Raw genomic sequence first — 13,188 nt, 5'->3', positions numbered from 1 at the left:
AACTTACTGAAAACAGATTAGGAAGCAAAGGCTACGTCACCTTCTGAATTACACAGATTTCTACATACTTCATTGTGGATTGCTAAACAAATTTTAATTTTTTTTTGGCTTTAACCGTTCACACATGGTGTTGAAAAGTATCTGAACACGAAAGGGAAAATCTGAAAAATACCTAAACTACATATTTGTATTATAAACTGAAAAGGTGAAGATAGCAGGTCTTCACTGCATAACAGATTTACTATGTTTTCAGTAATTTGTTCTACACACATAACAAAGAAATGGCTTGTTTTGCTAAGCTTTAGAAAGAAGAAATGCTGGAAGAAGGAATCCTGTATTCCCTCAGGTTCGAGTGGGACTGTTTGAGTTCTCAAGGCAAACACTATGAGAAGGAAGCCACTGTTTGCCTTCTCTCTTCAAGCACTGTCTTTCCATCAGGAGGAAAGGAAGCAAAAATGAGTATTTTTTTGTAGCCCAAACTTATTTCTTAGTAACACAGTGGCTTTTCTCCCTTGTTTAAAAAAACTGCCAGTTACTGAATTCTGTAAGAAACTTTATATCTTTTTGCTATTTCAAATGTTATTAAGATCCAAATTAAACACAAAAGCAAAGCCAGCATTTAAATTCTGAGAAAGGCTTCTCATGTGGGAAGGGGAAAGGAAGAAATAAATCATGTCATATGAACTAAGAAGAAATCTCTGTATCACCAGAGAACCCAATGATACATGGAGCAAAAGCCACGGCTGAGTGCTCTAAAAGGGAGGAAGGAGCTCTGTCTGCTACAAAATAGAACTTGTTTCTGATGGATTATGAAGTTTGAGTCTGAGTCTTGAACTGCACAGCGCCTGGAAAGTTATCATGCACCAGCTCAGGGCGCTTGCAGGGCTGCCAGCTGACCTCAGGCGGTCTCTTCCCAGTCCCCCTTAATGCAGGCCAGCTACAAGAATATCTCCTGCTAGAAGGAATGAGACAGCTTCCATGCCTCAGCCGTGCTGTAGCCACAGCCCAGCAAATACTACTTGAAATTAATACCGTATAGCAGCATTTGTTAGCTTTGAATAAAGCTCCAAATATCCTCAAGCTATTCGTATTTTACAGACCGATGCTTATGGGTTGTGTTAATTTAATGTACAGTGTAATAACAATCATTTAAGGAGATATGAATTAATTTCAAAAGCAGACATCTGGAAAGCAGGCTGTAATCTAATTCAAGAATGGGGAAAAGAAGGGTATTCTAGAAAAAGACAGTAGCTGAGGAAACCAGTGTTGGCAATACCAGTGGCAATGCACATACAGAACTAACAGTCTGTGGGTTTTTGTTATCAGTAGTGTCAAATTTCATGATATCCATTTCATTATATTCATTTCAGTGACATTTTGGAGGGTTTTGTGCAACATTTACAGAAAATCTCAGAGTTCTTCATGAATTCAGAACTACATATTACTCTGAAGAGAGCGATCGCTCATTTTTCTTCACGGTACAATTTCTGTCAAGCTATGATGATCATTATTTAACAACTAAATTCTGAATTCAGCTTTTAGAGGGAAAACAATACCTAATTTGTTGTGCAAAGATACTCCTCGACATACAGTACGACCCCAGAAATACTTGTGAAATGAGAATGCACGGTTCTTCTGAATTTTCTGTCCCCCAATCAGTAAGAGACTGACCTTCCTTGAGACTTCTCTGGCTGTTCACCTCAAGGCATTCCTTCTCCTTCAGTGGCTTAACATCTCCAGCAGGTAAAATCTCAGAAAAGCCCTGTTGCTGCTTCTTGCAGCTATCGATCATGGTGAGAATCCTTTAGACTGGCAACATCCAGCACAGGAAAAAAATATTAATTTGTCACCAAGCAGTGCACTGCTGTCCCGAACACTGCTTCAGTTTCTTTCTCCTAAGAACTGAGCAGTCACATCTCTTTGCAGCCAAAAGCAGCCATCATCCTTCACTGTCTACGTTGACCTGTGAGACGCTCAGTCTGCTTTGGAGCCTGTAACTCACTCAAATGACAGCACAGAGCCCGTGAAGCCGAACTCTCAAATCCCGCCTCTTTTCCCAGAAAACCACTCCTCCCCCCTCTCCTTTAGCTGTGCTTGCTTCTTCTGCACAGTCGCGTTTCAGTATGCAGCTTGACGGTCAATCATCTGACAAAGAATGAGTCAAGCAGTTAAAAATAAATCCAGCAGTTGCTGAAGGAGCAGCATTTGCTGATACCTAAGACAAACTACTGCTGAGGACTCTCCCCTTTCCACCCCTTTCCCCCACAGCTCCTCACACTGCTGCAGGCAGCAGCAATACTTTGTCTTTGCCCAACTGGCACATTCATTACTTACTAATTTTCATCAGGCAACAGAGCTGCCTGTTGGCAATTGAAAAAAATGTCGAGGAACATTCCCAGCCCCAACCCTGTTCCAGAGGCTTTAACTAGCAGAAATAAGTGAGAAGAGCATTTCATGGCTTCCATGCGTTTCCTTGCTGTACAGGAGAGCTTCTACTCCTTGTTGTCATTATCTGAGAAATGAGCATTCTATTATTTTACTTTTTGCATTAATTACAATTCTTGTTATCCCCAGCAGTTTCAGGAGCGTTTCCTCCCACGGCTCCTGATCTGCCATTCTCTCCAGCACTTTACATTCATCTTAGGTGAGTCATCAGCTTCAGTGTCAATCAGGAAGGTTTTGGGGAAAGGGATCCCCCTCAAATGATCTGCCACACGCCATAAGGCAAAAGAAGATTATTGCATATATTTTGTACTTCGAAGAAATAAGCTATATGCAATTTTAAGTAGCTGCAGCACATCGAAGTTAACTCCAGAAGGTGCACATTCCCTTCCCTTTGGCCTGAATCCCCTGTCGTTATAGAAACTTTCCACATCCCTCCCTGGTATTTTAAATCCTTCACCCTGAAATTATAAAGGACATCCCCCCTCAGAAAAACTGTTTCGCTCTCTCGGCATCAGGTAGGAACAAGTCTACATGCAACAACAGACGCCTGCTGTAGAATTTTAGAACTATGCAATAGGGAAACATGGCTTTGCCCCTTAGGATCTCCCTGCACGCTGCCATCACTCCGTGCCACACCGCGGCTCATCGCCTCAACCCGCCACCCCGTGCTGAGGGCCGCCGGCCCCACCTGGCAGCCTCACCTCCGCCGGGCGCAGGAAGACACAACCTGCATTTATGGACACTTCTAAATTTCTGGGTTCTTCACACTGTCTTAGGATAACTTCATCTGTGCAGTGACTTCTTCAAACAGTAAAACGGTGCTCTGAGTACACAGACCAAAATATTCATGTAAACAATACCTGTTATACTTCTCTGAAAAAATGTGTTAACTTGAGCTGTAACTGAGGGTTTCTCTGTTTGTTTTTACAAAATTCCAACTTAGAACAGATTGTTATCCTGCTTTGTTAGGTAGAAACAAAGCAAGACTTTTTTTTTGTACCAGTGCGTAAGTTCTTTGCTTTGCACACATACGACATTCATCAAACAGAGGTGAATTTAGGCTCATCTTAAATACAGCCTTAAGATTCTAACTGAGCTTTTTGTCTTCACATTCTTTTGGTCGTAAAACATCAAATGTTTCCTTCTATTTTCTCCAAAAAGTCAAATGAAAAAATCAGGAATTTTTGGAATACTGCTAATATCTTACCCTACTGTGGTAACAGAAACCAAAATCCAAATTAGGGTCACCACTTCCCTCAGTTGCTCTTGCCATAAAAAAAAAGACAAGCTTTTTCAAGGTCATTTCAAATTTGTAAGTCTGCATGTCCTACTTCTCTTCTCCCAGTGAATGCCAAACAGGAGACGACACACGCTGGCACTGTTCACAGCGTAAATGAAAGACATACTACCATTCTACCTTACCCATATATATACCTAAAGAAATAAAAATGTAAAGGTATATAAGCAAAAAATATGCATTCAACTGCATACATACATACATACATACATACATACACACACACACAAATATATCATTTTAAATGACAATATTCGGGCATTCACCAGGAGAATGCCACCTGTGATTTGCAAAGGGCTCACATAGTAACTACTGTACATCACCAGTTTTCTTTGTATAACACTACTTGTAGCAGCTGTACCACACACTAACATTTCAAGAATAACACAGGCAGCTAGGATTTAATTCTAGCAATTCATAATAATTACACACTGGAAGTTAAAATTAACATTAATTTCTAGCTATGCATGTAGTTATCCACACGGAATTCCAGGAAAAAAAGATGCCAGAGTCAGGCAGTTTGATCAGGAGATCTCTTTAAAAGTAAACATACTTTCCCTATCTTCTGTAATCAGTCAATTGCCAATCCCTGTATCAGAATTTCTTCATATATACCAGATGCCTTAAATTGAGTCCGTCAAAGGTCACGTCTCTCATCTTAATCTCTTCACAATAAGCAGATAATTAAAAAGAAAATCTATAAATCAAACTAAAATGACAGAACGTTTGTTTAGAAGTTTACCAAATGGAATGACCCTGCTGGAATTCTTTCATGTAGCCTGTGAAAATATATTCCATCTGAGGGGTCACAGTCCCTAGAGAGCTCTGAGTTTTGGCCTGTACGTCTTTTCACATGCTTTAACATTTGCAAATTGTTCCTTGTAGACACTGACTGATGCCCTGGGAATGTTAGGATTGTGGGAACTGGCACTACCAATGACAAAGACAGACTTACTGGGAAATCAGCACCTACTCATTTTGCTCTCTCCAAACAGATAACATTCAAATTTTATTAGGGTCACAGAGACATTTGTTTTTTCTATTGATGCCATTTCTGAAAACATACACACAAAAATAAACGCAAACAGCTATGTTTTAATTACAACATTCTGTGTGTTCTTAGGAAGGATTATTTAGTAGAATATTCACACTGCATGTTCCACGGACTACTAAAACCTAAGGAAGAGCCCAGTCACAGAACAGATCACAGAATCACAGAATCACAGAATCACAGAATCACCCGGGTTGGAAGGGACCTCAAGGATCATGTAGTTCCAACCCTCCTGCCTAGCAGGGCCACCAAACATATACATTCAGATCAGGTTGCCCAGGACCCCGTCCAACCTGGCCTTGAACACGTCCAAGGACGGGGCATCCACAACCTCCCTGGGCAGCCCGTTCCAGGGCCTAACCACTCTCCTAGTAAAGAACTTCCCCCTAACATCCAACCTAAATCTTCCCTCCTTCAACTTAAAACCATTTCCCCTAGTCCTGCTGTTATCAGCCCTTCTGAACAGTTTACTCCCCTCCTGGGTGTAACAGCTGACATCTTGAGACCCTTTAGTTCAACGCCCGTGCTCCAGCACGGCCAGCCGGAGCAGGCAGCTCAGCACTGTGCCCAGCAGGGCTTTCGGCACTTCCGCAGGATTCCACAACCTCTGCAGACAGCCAGTCTTCACTTCTACCTTACGCTACACTTCTGTGTACTTCTACAGAACACACTGCACACACCACCTATACGCTATACTAAACACATACACTTCTAGTGTGTACGTATACAACTTGTATATTACTCTATCTAGCTCCATCTTTTAGAATACACTTTATTTTCTGTTCCAGTTTTTTACTTCAATCCAAACTGTTTTCCATTTGCTGTTCTCAAGTCTTCCCACTACTCTCTTCCCTCTACTTTTGTCTCTCCCAGCTGTCTCAAGAAAATTCTTAATTCTATGGACAGTAACCTACTCTGTACTGTTAGGAGAGAAAAAAAATAGATCTCAAAAAAGTGGGAAAAATTGATGTGGATGAACACACAGAGAATATGTGAAATTTCACTTGATTCCTTAGTATAAAATTTGCAGCTCAAAATCGGTTAAATGCACAGAGGATTAAGAATTTGTTTAGAAGTCATTAAGCTATGTCAAGAACATGTGTTACCAGTGCTACATAATGAAGGAGTGGAAGATAAGAGTAGGAAGTATAAGGTAAGTGTAAGATAAGAAGTACACACGTGACTCTTCTAGATGTCAAAAAAAAAACACAAACCCTTGGTGCATTAAGTTCATCTAAACCATATAATTAGGTTAAGTGTGATGTAGACTTCATTCGGTTCTGAGTACCGCCTGCATCCCCTCTAGCAGTATTCAACATCCACCATTTGGATTTTTTTTTTTGGAACTTCATAGTAATTACCGTGCCCCCAAGTCCTGTAGTGGTCCCACAGGAAGCTGTCATTCTCATCCAACCTTGAATACCTTAAAGCTTTGGTTCCTGAATATCATTGTTCTCATGCAGCACTGATTTATTTGGACTAACTTCTTCTACTATGGTTTTACATTCTTGTCTTCTACTTAAAAATGTTAATTGTCCCAGAACTCTTTTTTCTCTCTGAGTCTTACTTGCTCTGAGAAGCAGATGTCAATTAGCAACATGGGGCAAAACTGAGGAGCAATGCAGAGGACAGAGCGTGTGCACACACATGATCCAATGTGATTTACAACCGAAATAAATTGCTGAAGCAGCCCTACAAAGTGGTAAAGGACAGTCAATGGCCTGTATGGGATCCATCCAATTGCACACACATTTTATTACAGGAGTGTAACCAAGCTCTCACCTGTGGATGCACAACAGTAACTTACTGTCCATCAAAACCTAGTAGCCTCAATCATTAGCCTCAATTCCAATTACATTGTATTGTATTGTGCTATCTCACATTCTGGTATCATATTTGGTAAATTAGTTTTCTCCCTTAGCTCGTTGCCGCTGTTTTGTTTTTAGGTCCATCTCCCTGTCTTTTCCCTACCCTCCTTTCCCAGGGCACAGGTCCCTCCACCCTGGCATAGTCACAGAACCAGGTGAAATGGGCCAGAACTGCTGGCACTGTAAAATGCAGAAGCAAGGAACTTCTCCTCCTATGGATACCTTCAAACAACTAGGACTGCATGGCTTGTGACGGTGAGATCCTCCATCTCTAACAGTTAAAATGGCTTGCTTACCAGTGCTGGAAAATAACTAATTCAGCATGCAGAAAGCTTTGCTCTTGCAGTACTGTTTTTTTTTGACGGTATCTGCATGTGCACTCCATTCCCACCCTCTGGCTCTGAAATAGCAGGTTGGAAGGCAGCACATAGCATCATCCCCATCCACCCTCCTGCTGTCAGCAGCAGACAGCCTGTCCTTCCCTCTCTTTGCCACCTCCTGGCTCTCAGACACAGGCTTGTGAAAGTGCGGTACAGTGTGTGAGCAGCATATTGTTCTGACAAGTACTTCAGCTGTGCCATGATGCCTACTACTTTTGTCATTCTTCCTCCACGGCCATCCAGCTAAACAACACCTAGTCATCAACTTTCTTCCTCTCGCTCCCAAACAAGAGACTCATCTGTGTCACATTTTTCCTCCCCCAGCCACCATCCTGCCTAAGCATACAGCAGCTTGACACAGAGAAGCTTTGCAGATTCAAGTACAGGTGAAGTGTACACAAACAAGTATTCTTCGGGAGCTTTTAAGACTATGACAGTCTGCTTCCCAATCCTTATTTGTGTGAGCAGTCCAATTGCTCACCTGACAGACCTGCACTATACACCAGTGGTTGCCGTTAGTCTACCAGAACTGTCTTTGAAAAGTAGAACCAATGAAAAGGTAGCTTTTGCTGCTTTTAGAAAGCTGAGCAACAGTTGGCCTCCAGAGAAAAGGCATGATAATTCATTGCAATTAGCTTACACAATCAATGCAGAGCATGTATTTGCTGATTATCCAGAAGCAGATGCAGACTAATGAGAAACTCAAAGACATTTTGTTAATAATTCAGTACTGTGCATGGCTGTCAGCTTGAAAACAGCTGGTCAAAAGAAAAAGGGAAACCTTAAAGTTGGGACAGTCCAGAAGACTACCATATGATGTCCCAGAAAGAGGATTCTTTGTTACAACACACAAATAGATACACTGAGAAGTTACTGCACACAAGTTCAGGTATTGTTCTGCAGTTTGTACTTCTAACCCCAAATAACAGAAGTGTTTGCTTTACAGATGACTCAGCTGAAGTATTTCAGCCCTACCATTAAACCTTATCTTGCAAATCAATTTGAAAATTCCTATTAATTTCCCTGCAATTATACTATGAAATGGTAACTGGTTGGTATTTCCGTTTCACACTTTCTTGACAGGATAAGATTGGAGAGAATATTTTGGATGAGAATATTTTGTTGCATTTCTCTTTCTCTCACTCCTCAAATAAACTGCCTTTTAGTCTTTATTCACAGAGTAAACTCCTGCACCTAGTAATTAGGTGGAGAAGCTTAAAATGCTGTTTCCCTCAAACTACTTGTCACTGATCCTCAGCTGGAAGTTACAATGTCTTCAACGGAGTTGCCAGAACATCTAAGTGTTCCTTTGTCAACTCAAAGAACACCAGTTTCAGCGCAGGTTAATTTGTGCCATGATACTTTGCACCAAAGAATACTGAGCAGCGCTCACCTGAACTCTTATGCCAGATCTGCTGTATGACTGAGATCTCTGGGGGCAAGGGAAGCGTAAAAAAAAAGGAGTTCAGTATAACATCTCCAGCTATTGCCATGTGCCTGCAAATTCGTTGCTCCTACCCTGCTGTGAATTAATTCCACGTAAAACCAAACCATGAGCCTTCCACACTTGTCCTGTTAACAACAAATTTGAAATGCAGTTTCTCTCCTGACTTATAAAAGCTGAACGCTATGCAGACAATACTAAAATAATTCAGTCTTCTACTGGACTGCATCCAAGCGTCTCATAGAAGTAAACAGAAAGTTTAAAGAATCACTACTGAAGCTCACAGGAAGTATAATGCTTCCTGCATGAAAATATTCGACAGAAATCCTTAAATATTCCATGTTTTTCAATGAATGCCACTGTACTTTTGTATATGGAAGCCTTTTATACTTAGACTTCGTAAAATATTGACTTGTTAAAATACCCCAGAAGAAATCCAGTCTTGGTAAAAGTTAGAATACTAATTTTTTAAAGTTAGATACTGATTTTTAAAGCTTCTTAAATATCAATAAATTAAATTCAAATTTTACTTGTACTCTTTTTAACTTTGACTTTCACAACTTCTAGAAAAACGAGGCTCACATTTTCCCGTTAACCAAAGTGACTAAATCCTGAAATTATGGGCGAGCAATAGCTTCGGTGCTCTGGAAGATCACAGTGCCCACAGCTCTTCTTGTTGCTTCAGGAAAATAACAGGAACGCAGAATGGCCACTGCTTCCAGGAACAACAGCCAGTCAGTGTAAAGTCAGAGGCAGTCAGCTCTTTCTTTCCCGTAACAGCAGGAAACATAACGGGATGCTCCTCTTCAGGACACTTGGGAGTTATTTAAGTACTACTGGAAGAGTATTCTCTGTGGCAGGACATTAAATTAACATGAGAAATAGCAAAAAAATAGCAAAGAGTAGAAAATGGTATTGGTGTCCATCAAATGCTTCTTTACCATGTCTGCGAGATTTTATTCCTCAAAACAGTTCTCCAATAATATGAACTCTCAATCTTTTCTGCAGTTCTATTTGCTATTCTTTTTTTTTTTTTTTTTTTTACTAAAAACTCCCTTGGAAACAAAAAATGCCTTAGTCTTATAAAAGAACCTAAATGATGTGAGGCCGTGGCCCATTATGTGAGCTTCCTACAATTGAATTTCCTCATAGAGGACATAAAAACCTTTGTGGGAGGCCTGATACTTACAAAGTTGTTTTACTAAATAAGAGGAATTATGATAAATAATGAAGGGTAACTGTTCATAAACCAACTGGCGTAGAGAAATGGCACAGAGGAATGAAAGGCAATCTTGCAAATTATTAATTCCCCCCCTTTCCCTTATTTATGAAAATCTGCTATTCCAAGAAGCCAGAGCCCCTAAGCATTAGAATCTCTTGCTTCTGATATTTCCTTGGAAAATAACTAACTAACAGCTTCTATTTGAAGTTAATACAAAACTTGTCTACAAATTATTTTCCTACTTTATTAAAGTACAAGAGTATTTTCGAGTTACAGGAGGGATGCCTGAGAAAAGAAACAATCATCTGATACAGAAGATCTAAAAATGAAGTACTAAACAGCAAATGTGGATAAGTTTAGGATCAAAACTTATTTCATTGCTTGTTTGACAATTTTTCTGTATTCATAAAAGCAGAACAATGATGGAACAATGACATTACATGAGCAGGATAAATACATGCTTTACATACTCAGCAAGATTACTTATAAAAAGAACTTCAGAAGTTGGCCATCTCGGAAGGGATTTTTGCTGTTTAATTTCATGAATATGAAGTCGGTAGCAGCCTTCAGATGTGTGAAGTTTGACTTTAGATTCAAAGTACATCCCTGAATCATACAGATTAGCCATTTAATATCAAATATTAGATGACAAAAAGTTACGTATCTTTTTTCTACATTACAAAATTCTTAAGGATATAGAGACAAAGTACTAATAAATAAGTCGCAGTTCCCTTAGTTTAAAATAGTTTATTAATATACCAGAAAACACAGTATTTTCTATATCAGGACCTACATACATGGACAAAAATAAGGAAGCAATTGTAGAACACAAGCCCAAGTGTTCAAAGTGGTATTCATTCCATATCCAAAAAAGCTAAGCCTATGTCTCTCCCCTGCCACGTTTTCCCATCATTTTGTTTTTCTAGCTTGGAATTCAGTATGGTTCTGAGGGATGCAAGCAAAGCACCATGGGAGGCTTGGTGCCTCCTGTGTGAAATTACAGAGCCCTGCTGTGCTTGTGAAACAGAGTGCTGTGACATGGACACATCCCTAGCTACGTGAGATACACACAGCCTAGCAAGAGGACATCATATTTTCTGCTTTAAAGCAGAGATATTCAGATCGCTGCCTTCTTATGTGATAATGCTTACACTGTTGCAACTGAATTCATTAATAGCTTACTGCTATCAATGCTCATTAAAGAAACCCTTCAAAATCAAATACGGCATTTACATACTTTCAATGTTCCCAATACTGACAGTTAATATTAAAAAAATCAAATCTTTATTATTTTAAGATACTAGCCTGGGAAAACAAACACCACAAACAAAAGGTTCCTGCCTTCTTTCCAATAAAGATGAGCCTACATTTGGATTCAGTCTTACATTTGGATTTGCAGTCTACATTCGGATTCAGATTTTTTCCCAGTGCTTATTGTACCAGTGGAAGCACGTTTTTTCTCAGTTGCCATGCCAACATCAACAACGGAGAGATACTGGAAAGGCTTCTGAAACGTAAATCTTATTTTCTTTCATTGTTCTTCCATAAACTATGTGGTGAATTAAACTTTCTAGGATACTATGTGAAACTTCAACTCAGTATTATTTTTGCAGAAAAATCTGTTCTGAATTATTCCTTTTTTTAGTCTGATAATAATAAAACTCCTCTCAAGAACAGGTAATTAATACTTCTCTTGTACATTATCTATTGCTTACAAATTATTTATAAGTATACTGCCTCCATTCTATGTGCCTCAGCAAAGTATTCCAGTTGGAGTTTTAAGGTCAGGCTCTCATCCGCCACGATGGGTGAAATTGTTCCAGGCACATTCCGTAACAAGCAAACACTATGGGCACTTTAACTCCACAGAACGTGGTTTGGGAAAGGCAAGTGAGAACAGTCGATGTTATTTGAAGAGAGCAAACAAAGATCATTATTCCCAGAGAAAACAACAGAGCAAAGGGAGAACAGCTCCTGTTGCACTCACCATTCTTGCGCTCATTGAGAGGAGGCAAGCACTGGCTGGGCTGCAGGGACAGCTCCTTAAACTCGTGTGCCACTGCTTCGCTGTGAGGGCTGGGGGCGAGACGTGGCAGGGATCCAGGGTCGTCCTCAGCATCCGCTGTCCCCACGTGATCCATTGTGTTAAACCTCTGGAGAGAGGGAAAGCAAGCGATCATTTAATCACACAAAAGCTGATAAAACTAATAAAGAAAGAACAAAGAACTATCATGTAGACGTGCCACTGCCAGCTTTGGTCGGTTCCTCGACACAGAGGATTCAGCTTTAAGATTATACTTACATCATCTAATGCTTTTCCACAACCAGCACAGATTTAAGAAAAATGCACTAAAGCAATGTATTTACAAGCAATTCAACAGTTCAGAGTTTCCCTGCTGGCTCTGACAGAAAAATTACATTGTTAGTTCTTAACATGGATGTCCCCAAGCTCCTGTGACACAGGGTCACCAGTCAAATGTCCATTTTTATTTTCCAGAAGCTTCTATTAGGAAATACTGAATGAATGTATGGCAACGTACAAATAGCGTTTAATTTTTTTGAAGCAGTGCAAAACTTTTGTCAGCATTAATAATCAACTTTGGTATTGATCCAGGACTTGATACTGCCACAGAACCACACAAGGATTAGTTAATCTCTAACATGGAAAGTTTGTTGCCATGAAATTTTTCAAATTAATTCTGTTTCACACTAGCCACTCATTGGAAAGTCCTCTCTAGAATGGAGCAAACATCCCCATTCATTCTTTACTGTCTATCATTCACGTGGTACTTAGTTTGCAGTGAGGAATACAGAAGCATGGTACAAGCTCTTCAAAGCTCACAGAGCTTCTATCACTGAAACCTGAATAAAATCACTACGGACTTCAATACAGTTCACCCTCAGATTCCTGGAAACATGATCAATATGAAATAACAATTCATGGAGAACCATAAAACAAAATCAATGTCCCATTTCTTTATTTTTAATCATTTTTTCTTAGGAAACACTGCTGTTGCCCATATTTAAAGTTCAGACTTTTGGTATGCTGAATATAAATGCTTCCATGCTGCAGTATGTATTTAGTGACCATCAGCACACAACATGTGGTTCAGTGACCACAGTCAGAGCATCTCATGTGTTACCTGACATTTACAAAAAATTGAAGATGACAAAAATGTTCAGTGACCATCAAAGAATGGCCTACACTATAGAAAGGGATAAAAGAATCATGTTGTTGAAAGCACCAATTTAAAAGTAAGAAACGTAAGCCAGCGCTGCTTGATTGATATTTCAGTAGAACAATTATGATGGTTAAGTGCATATTTTTTGTTATTTTCCATAGTTACCAATTGGTGCTTTCACATTAAATTAAGACACATTAACTCAGTGTTACACAATTTTTTTCTTTGTTCTTAGCTTCTAGAAGCACAATTTACGTAGCTCTCATTTGTTTTACTGACATTACGCTCTGCTCAAACTC

The 13,188-nt window shown here is 39.7% G+C and overlaps 1 protein-coding gene across 15 annotated transcripts in view; it reads right to left on the bottom strand.

The window, feature by feature from the left end:
* MRTFB (myocardin related transcription factor B) overlaps positions 1–13,188 on the bottom strand; it is a 64,026-nt gene that overhangs the window by 34,928 nt on the left and 15,910 nt on the right. For 14 of the 15 annotated variants that reach the window (XM_042864261.1, XM_042864276.1, XM_042864274.1 and 11 more), the window contains one exon: positions 11,695–11,860. In XM_042864261.1, coding sequence (XP_042720195.1) covers positions 11,695–11,848 — 154 coding nt within the window. In that variant the 5' untranslated portion in view covers positions 11,849–11,860. Of the gene's footprint in view, positions 1–1,671; positions 2,018–11,694; positions 11,861–13,188 lie in introns of those variants that run through there. The other variant, XM_042864275.1, reaches the window with a different exon arrangement.

The sequence above is a fragment of the Lagopus leucura genome, unplaced genomic scaffold (genome assembly GCF_019238085.1).
Source record: "Lagopus leucura isolate 7727_CA_CO unplaced genomic scaffold, USGS_WTPT01 Super-Scaffold_760, whole genome shotgun sequence".
Classification (NCBI taxonomy): Eukaryota; Metazoa; Chordata; class Aves; order Galliformes; family Phasianidae; genus Lagopus; species Lagopus leucura.
Note: the sequence above shows the minus strand (reverse complement) of the source record. Positions and strands in the feature narration are given on the sequence as shown.